Source organism: Fulmarus glacialis, unplaced genomic scaffold (genome assembly GCF_000690835.1).
Source record: "Fulmarus glacialis isolate BGI_N327 unplaced genomic scaffold, ASM69083v1 scaffold4319, whole genome shotgun sequence".
NCBI lineage: Eukaryota > Metazoa > Chordata > Aves > Procellariiformes > Procellariidae > Fulmarus > Fulmarus glacialis.
The window spans coordinates 21422-33646 of record NW_009233781.1 but is presented as its reverse complement, the minus strand read 5'-3'; the positions used below and the strand labels follow the sequence as shown (position 1 = coordinate 33646).

Below are 12225 nucleotides of genomic sequence, written 5' to 3'. Positions count from 1 at the left end.
TCTTTCCCTGAGGATCTAAATCTCCTCTGCATTCAGCGCTATGACACATGTTGATCACATTGCTTAATGTGTAACTACAAAACATTATTACAAGAGTGCAATACAAAAAAACTAGAATTAAATAGTAAAATGTTTGGCTTTTTTTAGGTTTTTTTTTTAGTACTGTGAATGAGTAATTTTGGTATTACTGAACTCTTAATTAATGACCCCATTGGAAAAATCAAAGTTTCTGTTCTGTACTGAGATTTTCTCCAATATATACAGTCCTCTATTATGTTTCTATAACAGCGTACTTCTCTAGAAGTACTGGAAGCATTGTAGGATACCAGTCTGTACAAAAAAAGTAAATCTACGATTTTTCATACTCTGGAATCTGCTACTTTCCAGCATTGCTTGCTTTAAGCCAGTATTTTGTTTTCATTGTTAGCCTTGGTTTACACTTAGAATTTTACTGATACAACTTAGAAAAGTCTGCAACCTAATTGCCGGAGTGCAAGGCCTGCACCTAACAGGTATTGGTGCATGCAGAGCTGACAGAAATACCCTGGTCAGGTCAGGCAGAGCACACTGCTTGTGTGGCTCAGTTGTTGCCAGTAGCCTTCCGTGGCACCATATTGCACTATATAGATGGAATTACTATTTTCTTGGTGTTACAGAATGCAAATTGCAAAGCCAAGAGGTTAATTGTATGGTCTACTTACTAATATTTGAAAAATGTGAATCATTGTCTTCTTGTAGGAAGATTCCTGGCAGTGAAGTGAAGCTAGAGATGGTTAGTCCCTCTGCAAATCAAAATAGGTGGATTTATTAGTTTAATTTCAGGTACACTGACTTATGTGTGTTCTAATCCAGTAACTAAACCTTTTAGTTTAACTATGCTCTAGCTGAAAACTTAATTATTTTTATGGATTAACACTTTTCTATGTACTTTATTTTTGTGCACTTCTACTTAACACAGAGCACTGCACAAGATGCTTTTAATTATGTTTTAATACACTTAAGATAATTATGGGGAAATTTTGATAGTGGTGAGCAAACTTGTTCAAACCATGGGCAAAAGTGAGATTTGGTTTGCTTTTTAGTTCTCTAACATACCTACTCAGATATAAAGGAACTGTGTATTTTAAACCTCATTGGAGAGCTACTAGAAGTATTAAGAAATGTGGGTAAAATAAACTGTCTACCTCCATGAAATTTGGGATTATGATATTGTTAAATATATTTTGATCTATCCTAATCCAGTACTTGGGTTAAACAAGGAAAATGGTATACAGAAGTTACAGATGCAGAAACAGATGGACAGTAGCATGGTGATGAGCATATTCTCATGTGTAAAAAGAAAGAATTGGAAAGAACCAGAAAATTCTGTGAAGTTAAAACTCTGCATGAGTCGGGTTTTTTTGTTTGTTTGTTGTTTGTTTTTTTTTTTTTTTTTACCTGAATTATGAAGAGAAGTCTGTTTTCCTTCTTCAAACTACTTAGGCTGACTTCACCAGTCCCTTTGTATCTACACCCTGCATTGAGAGTTGTGGGTTGTTTCGTTTTTTGGTTTTTTGTGGTGTTTTTTTTTTTTTTTCCTTTTCTTTCTGTGAGTGTAGGTGTAAGGAGCTCAGAATACAGCCTGGAAGAAATTGATGAAAGGGAAGAGATGAGTGTGCAACAGAGAGAGGACAGTGAAAGTACAAATACCTCTCTCGGGATAGGAGAGGTTACTGCAGCCTTCAGCTCTGCTGAGGTACCACTGGAAACTGAAAAAAATGATCCTGCTTCATCAGCTCCAGTTCCTGGCAGTGTTTCTGCAGAAAACTCACAAAGCTTCAAGGAAGAAAAACAAGAAAATATGAGCACAGATGGCAAGTAAGTACGTTTTGTGACAAAGAAAGGAGCACTGGGGAGAAAATGGGGGAGGCAAATAAAACATAGAGTGCTGTTTCATTGTGCAGCACAGAATAGAGAATTGTGAGAGAGGAATGAGCTTAATATGCTTAGCTTTCGTTGTAGCACTCTTCTGTGCACAGTAATTCATGAAGCTTTTCAACAAAAATGACAAAGAAATGTTCTGCAGGCTATTCTGTTTAAGCCTCCCTTTCGTTACTACTCAAACAGCTGGACCCCAGAAAAACTGAACCTGGCTCTAAAATATGCAGCGTATTTACTAGAGCAGTGTGCTGTGAAAAAAATTGGATTGATTAGTTAAATGAGAATTTACAAATTAATTCTTACAGTTGGGGAAAAACAGGTAGATCGGCCATTTCTGTTCTTCTGGGCACAGTTATCTATTGCTTGCATATTTGGTTTGGGTTCAATTTTTCTTTTGTCTTTTCCTTATATGTTAGCCAGTTGTCTTGACCTGTCTCGATCCATCTGCTCTCAGGAAAACAAGTTAATTCTGCCTTTTTAAAGAATAAACACATTAGTTTTCCCTTCTGGTGATGCTGCCCTTCAGCATGTTTGTTAAACTACCTGACTCAGCAGGTTTCCAACATGAGTTAGTGCCTGCTTGAAATAAACGTTGATTGTCCAGAGAAGTCCCACTGTGTTAATGTAATTCACTGTTTCTCTGTTCCCTGGGGCAACTAAACTGGCTACTGTTCCCAATTTAAATTGAAAGAACCATTTCAATTATTGTACTGAAGCCAAAATGTGTGAATGCTCCAGTAGCCAAGAACTTTCAAGGTAGTATGGAGAGCTTTGACTTGTATTTCAAGGGTCTTTTTCGTCAGTCCAAGGCCAAACAGGGCTTTGCAAAAATCTTCCGTGCTCTGTCCTGACAAATATTGTGCCAGTTGCTTGTATGTGTCTGCTCTGTGGGGATCTACGAGGAGGAGGATCAGCCAAATGTCATTTTTAAGTTGTCTTGAACTTGCAAATTATCAGACCTGTGTTATTGGGCCAGTTTGCCCAATTGTCCAGGGGATGTTTCTTTTTTCCCCCTCTAACTTGTAAAAGCCTTTCATGGCCTATAATCCTGGTGAGCATCATCTAGCATGCACTGCGCTCTAACTTCAGAGTTTGGCAATCCTTTCTTTCGTGAAATATCACAGGGATTCCAGAATGAGGATTAGGGTTTCTCTGACATCATATTTCTGGAAATCTTTTGATAATTCAGATCTTTTATATAAGATCTAGTTACTTTGAAGAAGTGCTTTTTAATCAAACCAGGGATATGTGTAATATTCCAGTCAAAACCACTGATTTCTCTAATAATACTCTGAGGTGTTCTGTGGCTTTTGCGTTTGTTTCTTTTTTTTTTTTTTTAAACAGTTCAGCCTGTTGTGAATACTTGTAGTTCAGTCCCTCAGCTGTGTTCAACAGAATGGAGATAAGTAAGAGTACGGAGTGCAGGACCGGGCTTTCACTTTCTTCCAACAATAACTTTGAGAGCGTATGCTCCTGTTTAGTGGTTTGTTGGACACTTACAGCATATTTTGGACTGTACAAGCAACATGAGGATGGATGGTTATTGAGGAATTTATCATTTTAAATTATTCAAAGCAGATGTTTCAGCTCAAGGCACTGGTTCCCGACAACTAATACATTTGATGTGGCAAATGAATTGGAATCTTCATAATGCCAGTATTTGTAACTACAGAAAATAAAAGTATCTTAAACAGAGATGTAAGTTTGAAGTTCTAATAATTTCTTTAAAGAGAAATTTTAAGTATTTTGGCCTTTTTCATTTACCTTTTTAAGCTGAGGACTTAATATTTCCTCTCCAAAAGATGAGGGGTTTATTCAGCATTTGTGCAGTTCTCTTTTCCCCCGTGATCTGAGGACAGAAATTGTATGCATTTGCAAAATGTTTAGTATCCAAGTAACATGTTTGATGCATGTTGTTCTCATGGTATTTCTTGACAGGGACAGAAAATTTTTCATTACTATTTTGAAAAGTCTGTACTGCACAGTTCATATGTTCATATGCAGTCAGCGTCTTGTGCAGCTTCCTGTGTATTGTGTTGGGGACAAAATCAAGGACACGTTTTAAATGTTGGGGGTGTCAGAACACTTCACACTGAGAACACTGTTATATGAATGATAAACTATCACCGTCGTGGCTTCACTGAAACTGAGTTGTTACTGCAAAGGGGCTTGTTCAAACTGCACGAGTAAACAAAAGGAGGGGGAGAAGGGAAAGGAAAACTGATCATCTGCTTACATAGAAGAGAGTGAAGCTGCATGCCATTTTGGTAAAATATCATAGCAGTATTTCCTTGTTTTTAAAAAAAAAAAAAAAAAATCTATTCTGTTGAGTACTCCAGTGTTTGGCAGAGTGATTCTATTTTGTCCATCTGTGTTTGGAGAATATTGCCAGTTCTCTCACATCGTTTCTTGTGTTTACTGAAATGAATGATACCAGCATATTTAGTCTACTGTTGTGCTTTGCAGAGGACTACAGACTAAGATAAGCAGTGAGCAAGCTGCATTTGAAAAAGACAGGAAGCTTAGAGTTTTGGATCAAAATAAAAACGATGGTGAGTAGTTTCCACTCATTTTTAATACTTCAAGGTTGACGAGAACTTTTCTATTCCTTTGAAAAAAATGACAATACAGTCAACTCTTGAATTGCTATCATCAGATTATTTTCTTTATACTTTGTCGAGCTCTGGTATCCTCTTTGAAATGAGGTGACAAGAATTGACTGCAGTTTTGGTTTTTTTGGATTTTATTTTTAATTTTTTTTTTTATTACTTCCTATAGCAGTAGTCAAAGCTGCATCGTGCTGTTGTAGGGCAGCATGGGTGGAGCAGTGCTGAGGAGAGGTTATCCTGCCATGTGGTGTGGCATGGGCACCGCACCGCAGCGGGGAAGGAGAGGCCATCGGTTGTTCTTTGCTTATGAAAACTGGCATGAGTTTTCTGCATGAAAATGCAAATATCTTTAAACACAAATAGAACAAAGTGACACACTAATTTGAAAAGAAATGACGACATCCTGTGCATCTAATGGATCGTAAATTTTTCTGTGGATTTAGTGACCTGACTGATTTATTTTACCATTTTGTAACACTGATTTTCAGATTTATATATTAGGCCTTCCATAGTCTTTTATATTCAGCGCACCTCTGTGTATAAATCATAACAACATACTGCATGAGTCCTGTTTATATGTGACATAAGTTTTAACTGCCATTTTATAACATACTTGAAATGAGGAGAGAGGTTTTTTCCCCCGAAAAAATGCCACCCCAAATGATTATTCCTAAAGAATTTAATTTTTCCCAATATTGTATTTAAAACAATTTGACCCAAATATTCCTGTGTTTTGTAGAGGACTACATGTGTTTAGTCTGGGGGTAGAAAATTGAATTATCAGACCTGCTAAACAGTTGGAAAAATAGACTTGGAAAATTGCTTTTGTCCATGTGTTTTCCAATTTTTCCCTTGTACAAATACATAAGGTGTAGTTGACAAATAACACTTGTAATGTTAAAACTAAAGAAGAGAAGCCACAAAGGTGTGGAACTAAATAAAAATTGCATATAACTTAATATGGAATAGTCCTGGAGCTCTTGAGTCACTGATGCCTATATAATCAACTGAAATTCATTAGCACTTTTTAAATGATTCTAGAATAGATTTTTCTATTAAGTGGATGCATGGCACCAGTAGCCTGTTAATTAAGGAAGAATACCTGAGTTAGAATACTATTATTTGGCAATATTAGTCAGAGATAAGTATATCTTTAAATAGCTTTTAAAAGTAAGTGTTAAGGAAAATTTTAATATCAGTGAGGAGTCAGGCCTTGTAGTTAAACACATCGGATGCGGGGCTTCGTGATGTAAGGGGGAAGGTTGAATCTTTTCGGCATTTGTATTAATTTCGGAATCTCTGTTTAACTTAAAGGTCACAGTGATACAAAAATCCTTCCAACAACAGAAGGGAAAGAACTTCCCACAGCTGAAATTAGAACAGTAGATTTTGGAGAAAATAACAAGCTTGAAGTTGACAGACTATCAAACTGCCAGGCCTGTAAAAATGACATCTCTGTAAGTCATAGGAATTATCCTCAACTGATTCCAGAAAAGCAAGATCAGAAAACAAATCAAACCAGCTTGGACACAGTAAAAACTCAGGATGTTGCAATCCAGACAGGTCCCTCGGATAGCAATTTGGGAAGGACTACACAGAAAGAAATTATTGTTCCTCAAGGCTGTGAATCATCCACGTTCAGAAGACTGGTCCCTCAACACAATACAGATACAAACAACCCTCTTCTTCAAGTAATGCATGCAATACAAGAGGATGAAGATACTTCCACAGAACAAAATCTTGAGAGACAAGAAGTTACCCATGAAAAAGTAATTCCCATAAGAGACCAGAGTCACGTTTGTATAAATGGCAGCAATTTTGCTTCACCAGAAACAACTGCAAAAACTCCAGATGGCTCTCCTGTAAAAGGTTACCCTCTTTATAGACAGGACATCAAACCTAAACCCAAGCCCGCTAATGAAATTACAAGAGATTACATACCAAAAATTGGAATGACTACTTATAAAATAGTGCCTCCAAAATCCTTAGAAATAATGAAGAGCTGGGAATCAGAAATTCCATCAGATTATAAGGACCAAGAGGTATCTGCTTTGGAAAACTCTCTGAAGCATGAAGACCCCAAAGAATTCGTAGTGCAAGCTGAAATTCGTCATCTTCCAAAAAGTGTGGGTCATTTACAGGTCGGTTCACAAAATGAACCTGCAGCAGCAGCAGCAAATGATCTGCTGCACAGACTGAACAGCATTTCTGAGCATGTTGTGATGTCTGGAGCTGAGATTACTACTGAGAGCAATCGGATGGAAACAGAGTCTTCCAAACAGCGTGTCCCGCTGATGCTAAGCTTGGATAATACAAATGCTTCTTCTGAGACTCAGGAAAAGTCAAATGCATTAAGTCCTACAACAAAGCCTAGTTCTTTTTATCTGCAGATGCAACGAAGAGCTTCAGGTCATTATGTGACATCTGCAATTGCCAGAAGTACCATTTGTGCTCCTAATTCCATTCAAAATGAAGCTAAAAATACAGAGATGGAAAAAAAAATCTCATCACCTGATCCAACTTCTTTGTCTTTACATAAAACAAGTACTTCCTCTCCTCCAGCAGATGAAGAAAAAGTTGATGCTGGAAAAAAAATTGAATCCTCCACTTCTGTTAAAAGCAATAAACCTTCCAGTTTTTCCTCCTGCCCGCCAGCACCGTTGAACCTAAGAACTCTAAGAACTTTTGCAGTTCCAAAGCCGTACTCCAGTTCGAGACCATCCCCTTTTGCTCTCGCTGTCTCATCCGCAGTCAAAAGGTCACAATCGTTCAATAAGACGCGTACAATCACTAGCCAGGCACCGAGAGAGGAATTTCCTATTGAACTCTCCTCTGCTGCTTCGGCAGCTGAATTCTCCTCAGCTACCTCTGTGCCTCAAGTGAAAAACCCTTCCTTACAGACCATAACAGGAGAGTCACCAAATAGTCTAATGCATAAGGTAAACTTTATTTCTAACATTGGTTGACTGTTGATCCACTGTGATCTAGTGTGACTAGTCTAGAGGCTAGTCTCTGAACTGCTCCCTGGTCAGAAAGCGCTGTGTTCATACAGTGTAAACACCTTGTCGTGTCTAGCAGTAGGACAGCATCATAATGAAATACAGGAAAACAGGGAATGTTAAAGTGAAAACAACCTCATTCAGATTATTGGAAATAATTATTTCTTGCCATAATTAGCATCTCCTACTTCAAACAACAGTAAATTAAATAGAATAATTTGTACTGTGTATACCTATTTTTATGTTGGGAGTGCTTATTGTTCTTTATGGTTCTGTGTGTTGGTTTTTTAAATCTGAGTCATGTGATCGGTTTGGCTTCAAGTGATCATGGCAGAAACACACTTGAATGGGGGTATAAAATTTTGCTGACATAATTATCTGAGGGAGAAACTATGTGCTATAGTGGAAATGTGGCTGATCTCTGAAATCTTGAATGAAGCAAACACTAGAACGGTGGCAGTTTGATATGCAACCTTGTGCCAGGTTGACTTAGTTTTCCACTTATGACTAATTCAGATTAAAAGGTTTTGGCTTGGTTTTCCTCCCACTTCCTCCCTTTATAGAAAGGCAGCAATGTGAATAGTGAGCAGAAGAGTCAGGCGCAGTCAGGTGCTTCCACTGACCACCCACCCGCTGTCGCTAAGAGAGAAACGGCGATGACGTTCCAGCGCTCTGACCCAGAACAGATCCACCAGAGCTTGCTGGCTGCAATCCGCTCTGGAGAAGCTGCTGCCAAATTGAAAAGGGTGAGTTTTCATCATTGCATCTATAAGAGTGAACTCATGCTACTGCCTTCAAAATCACGATATTAATGCCTGACACTAAAAGCAGTTAGCTTTGGCACAGGGTGCTGCCAGGAGGGCTCTTAACAATGGGAAGGGAGGTGGGGAAGAGAGTTCAGTTTTGCAGAATAAACTGCACACACAAAGCTTCATATGTCCATATTTTCAAACCGTACAAATCCAATTGGAAAGCTTCCTGAAATGAATTATCAATTAAGTTATCAATTAAGTATCTCTTTCATAAAATCAGGAACATATTCAATTACTTGTTTGTGTTTATATGGCTTGAAGTGGTATGGTTTTAGACACATGCTAGGCAGTTTCACCCTAGATCTGAAGTAGCTGCAATCTTTTGCAGGCAGATAACACAGAAGTTCTGAAGATGGTATTTTTCTATTTATTAGACTCTATTAGGTCCTTAATTCTTCTTAAATGTACTTCAAGCCTCCTGCTGCTGTTTGGTATCATTAGTAAGATATTCTCAATGTTTTGTCAACAGTCCTGATAGGACCATCTTCCCCCACCCCCTCAGGTTAAAACTATGGCTTAATTTTTCTTTTCTTTCCTAAAATTCACCTACACTTCTCTCATTGGATAAAACATTGCACACTTTAAAAATCTGTATTGTTTTAAATTTGTAACCAGACAATTTAATGATAGTCTTACACAAAGCTTTCTTGACCCAGCATTAGTATTTTGCGTTCTGCATAGAGGAATAATTTCTTATTGCAGAAGGTTAAAGAAGTTGAGTAGTTTTTGTTTCCCTTCCCTTTCCCAATTGAAACTTAAAAGAAATAAATGATGTGTGGTGGGTGGATGTGAGGGGTTTTTTTTGATTTTATGGAAGTCTGATTCCCTAGGGTCAAAATCTCTCAGTGGATGGTCAGATATTAGACAATCCATTTCGTAAGGTTTTGTTTCAGTGTAGCACTGCAACAGTCTCTCTGAGACTTGTAGACCTCCCATCATTTCTACACTGAATAGGAAGATTCAGTTTCCTGGAAAGGTTACAAGCATGGTCAAGTAGGTTTTGACCTCTAGTCAGTAAAAGTGGTACATAATACACCGTAGTATTACTTTTAACTACATGTCACTAACCACAGCCACTTTAAAAACAGGATTGTTCTGTATTGTTCAGAGTCACTTAGAGGTCAAATCTATCTGTTCTACCAGAAATACTCTTTGGATTTTGTTTGCTTATATTTTTATTAAGGTTTTTTTTCCTCCAATGCATAATTACATTCTGAATAATACTGAACGTCATTTATTTTGCATAGTGTGGGAACTTTGTTTTATGATTCTATGGAAAATATGCATAGGCATGGCTGTTGGCACAGTAGCTTAAAACCGTTTTAAAAAATAAAGTTCATAATGTACTTTTTAAAATTCAAGAAGTCTATTTCTACTAGAAAGAAAACAAAGAAAAACTTCATTATGTGGTTATTCATTTTTTCTAATAGAAATGTTCTTAGGGTAGGTTTGACCCATATAGTCTTTATCAGTCTAGGTACAAGAACGGCATGGGGAAGAAGAGAGAGATGATGATTGAAGTCCTTTTTCCCCTCCCTTTCTCTTCTGTGGGCGGGAGATGTTCGCTCTCAGTATAGTAACTGTTGAGGCTGGGGTTGAGGAGAGGGCTATACTTTCTAAGGAGAAATTATAGTAATGAAGATGCTGTAAGTATAAAGAAAAGCATTCTGTAACACAGAAACCTGAAACAGGCTTCAAAAGAAACCTGAAACACACACACAGAAAATGCAATGAAGAACCCACTGAAATTTTGCCAAACATAAAATTGTACGTGCTGCTCTTTTCACTCTTGCCCACAGCACCTATACTGTGGTACAGGTATGTCTGACAGCAGCAAGAGAGGTTTTTTGGCCTGTGGCAAATTTAATAAAAACACGGTCTCATTTTATGTTTAACATGGAGAACGGGCAGTAGTAGGACAAACAGAGAAATGAAGCATTTTGCATCAATAACTTATTAGCACCAAAAAGTGATTTCCAGTATTGAAAGGACTTTTTAAATGCATTCACCTCATAGCTTCCACTGTTGTGCTGCACTCAGTAAAAGGAGTAATAACCTAATCCGTTTGAATTGTGAAAGAGGTCTGCCAGGTGCTTGCTCCTCTTCTTACCTCTTACCATACTCTCCCTTCTTTCAGCTCTGTGAGGGAATCATTAAAAAAATAAAATGCTGGCACCACTAGCCAAATTCTTTATTTTTTTTCCCCTGTTTTACTTAATATGTTGTGAGTATTGCAGTGCTGAGATCTGTGGCCTTTTGTGTTGCTGGTCGTCTCTGTTCAATAGGGCCCTCAGTAATTACTAACCTAAAATGGGTCAAGTGATGTTTCTTTTTAACCATTTTTCCCTTCAGAATGTTTTCATTGTGTTTAGTAAACTGTGTGCTGTGGTATGTGGTTCGCACGGCTGTGGAGCATCCACAGCTCCCATTAACTCCAATTGGAGTTGTTGGTTGCAGCTCCCCTGAAAATCAGTCTTTGCTATCTATCCTAGAAGTTATAGTTTGCTTCTGATAAAAGAAACATAATCATGGTACAAAGAAGCGTTGGAAGATTTTGTTAAAATCCACTCTATGCAATATTTAATAAAAAGTGTTTGGTTTACTAATGTTTTTTCAAGTATTTCTTTGCAGCCAGGTCTGGAGAAGGACTAAAAATTATGCGTGTTTTGAATAGTTATACACGGAATTTTTAGATAGGATAAAATATGTTTTTAAGTAATTTCTTATATTTCCACTTCTGTAGCATATGTGCTTTCTTCAGAAATCATATAGGAGGTCTTTCACTGTGATGAGAAAAATGCTAACTGAAGTAACAGTATTTCTGTTTCCTTGAAGTAATACTGTGTTACATACTAGAGAGAGAAGAATCTGAAAAGTTAGGTTAATATTTCTTTTTTCTTTTTTTTCCTCTTTCCCCCCCCCCCCCCCCCCCGCCCCCCTGCCTCCAGGTTGGTCCTCCATCAAACACCATATCTGTCAATGGAAGAGCCAGGCTTACTCATTTGTATTCCACAGAAGCAAAAGCTAATCACTAGATATTATACCAAATATTTTGCACTTTACTACTGCTTCATAGGCCAACTTAATACTAACTACAAATTTTCGAAAGTGTAAATGCAAGTATATGTTAATATATTTTTGTCAATTGTTATAGGAATTTCAAGCTGGGTCCTTTGATGCCTTGGAGAGATTACTAGAATATGTAAATTATGGTAATATTTTGCCTTTTTCTCTTTATAAAGCCGACTATGCTGCTAAAAAGGTTTAAGAGAAGGTGCAGATGAGCTTTGCTTATGTTAGAATGAGATTAAAAAATTCTTGATTTTGGCCTTCAAGACTGAACAATATGTAGCACTATGCGGAAATTATATTTAAAGCAATCTAAGAATTTTAGACCATTAATTTTCAATTGTGTATTACTTTAACAGATTGTATGAATTTAAATCTACCACATGCTGCCTCCATATTACTTTGTTAAATTAAATCTGTAATTAGTAGAAAATCTTAATTATATGCAATACTTTGTTTCTCTTTAAAAAATGGATGGTTTTGTTCCTTCAGCTGAGAGTAGTTGGAATAAGTATTTTGATTTTTTTTAATCTCCTTTAATTTTTTCCTGGTAGCACACAAGAAAAAAATCAGGACATAAATTATTGGAAATTTTTGTACTACTTAAAAACTTTTCTTAACAGTAGCACTACATGACGTTTCTCATCTACTCTTTGACTACCTGTATATAGTATTTACCTAGCACTCAAATAAGCAATATTTTTTGTGAACTAGATATATTTTAAAGTAGTCATCAGCATATAGTAACTTACTGATAAAATGCAAATTCCAGTTTTGATAATTAATGAAATAGCAGAAATTTTTTGTCACTGGAAG

The 12225-nt window shown here is 37.0% G+C and overlaps 1 protein-coding gene across 1 annotated transcript in view; it reads left to right on the top strand.

Annotated features, from left to right (window-relative positions):
• COBLL1 (cordon-bleu WH2 repeat protein-like 1) overlaps window positions 1–11879 on the top strand; it is a 38071-nt gene extending 26192 nt beyond the window's left edge. The window contains exons 10-15 of the mRNA XM_009585434.1: window positions 1599–1857; window positions 4387–4472; window positions 5729–5734; window positions 5844–7468; window positions 8092–8274; window positions 11289–11879. Of these exons, the coding sequence (XP_009583729.1) occupies window positions 1599–1857; window positions 4387–4472; window positions 5729–5734; window positions 5844–7468; window positions 8092–8274; window positions 11289–11375 (2246 nt within the window). The 3' untranslated portion in view covers window positions 11376–11879. The remainder of the gene's footprint in view (window positions 1–1598; window positions 1858–4386; window positions 4473–5728; window positions 5735–5843; window positions 7469–8091; window positions 8275–11288) is intronic.
• Window positions 11880–12225: the final 346 nt, after the last annotated feature.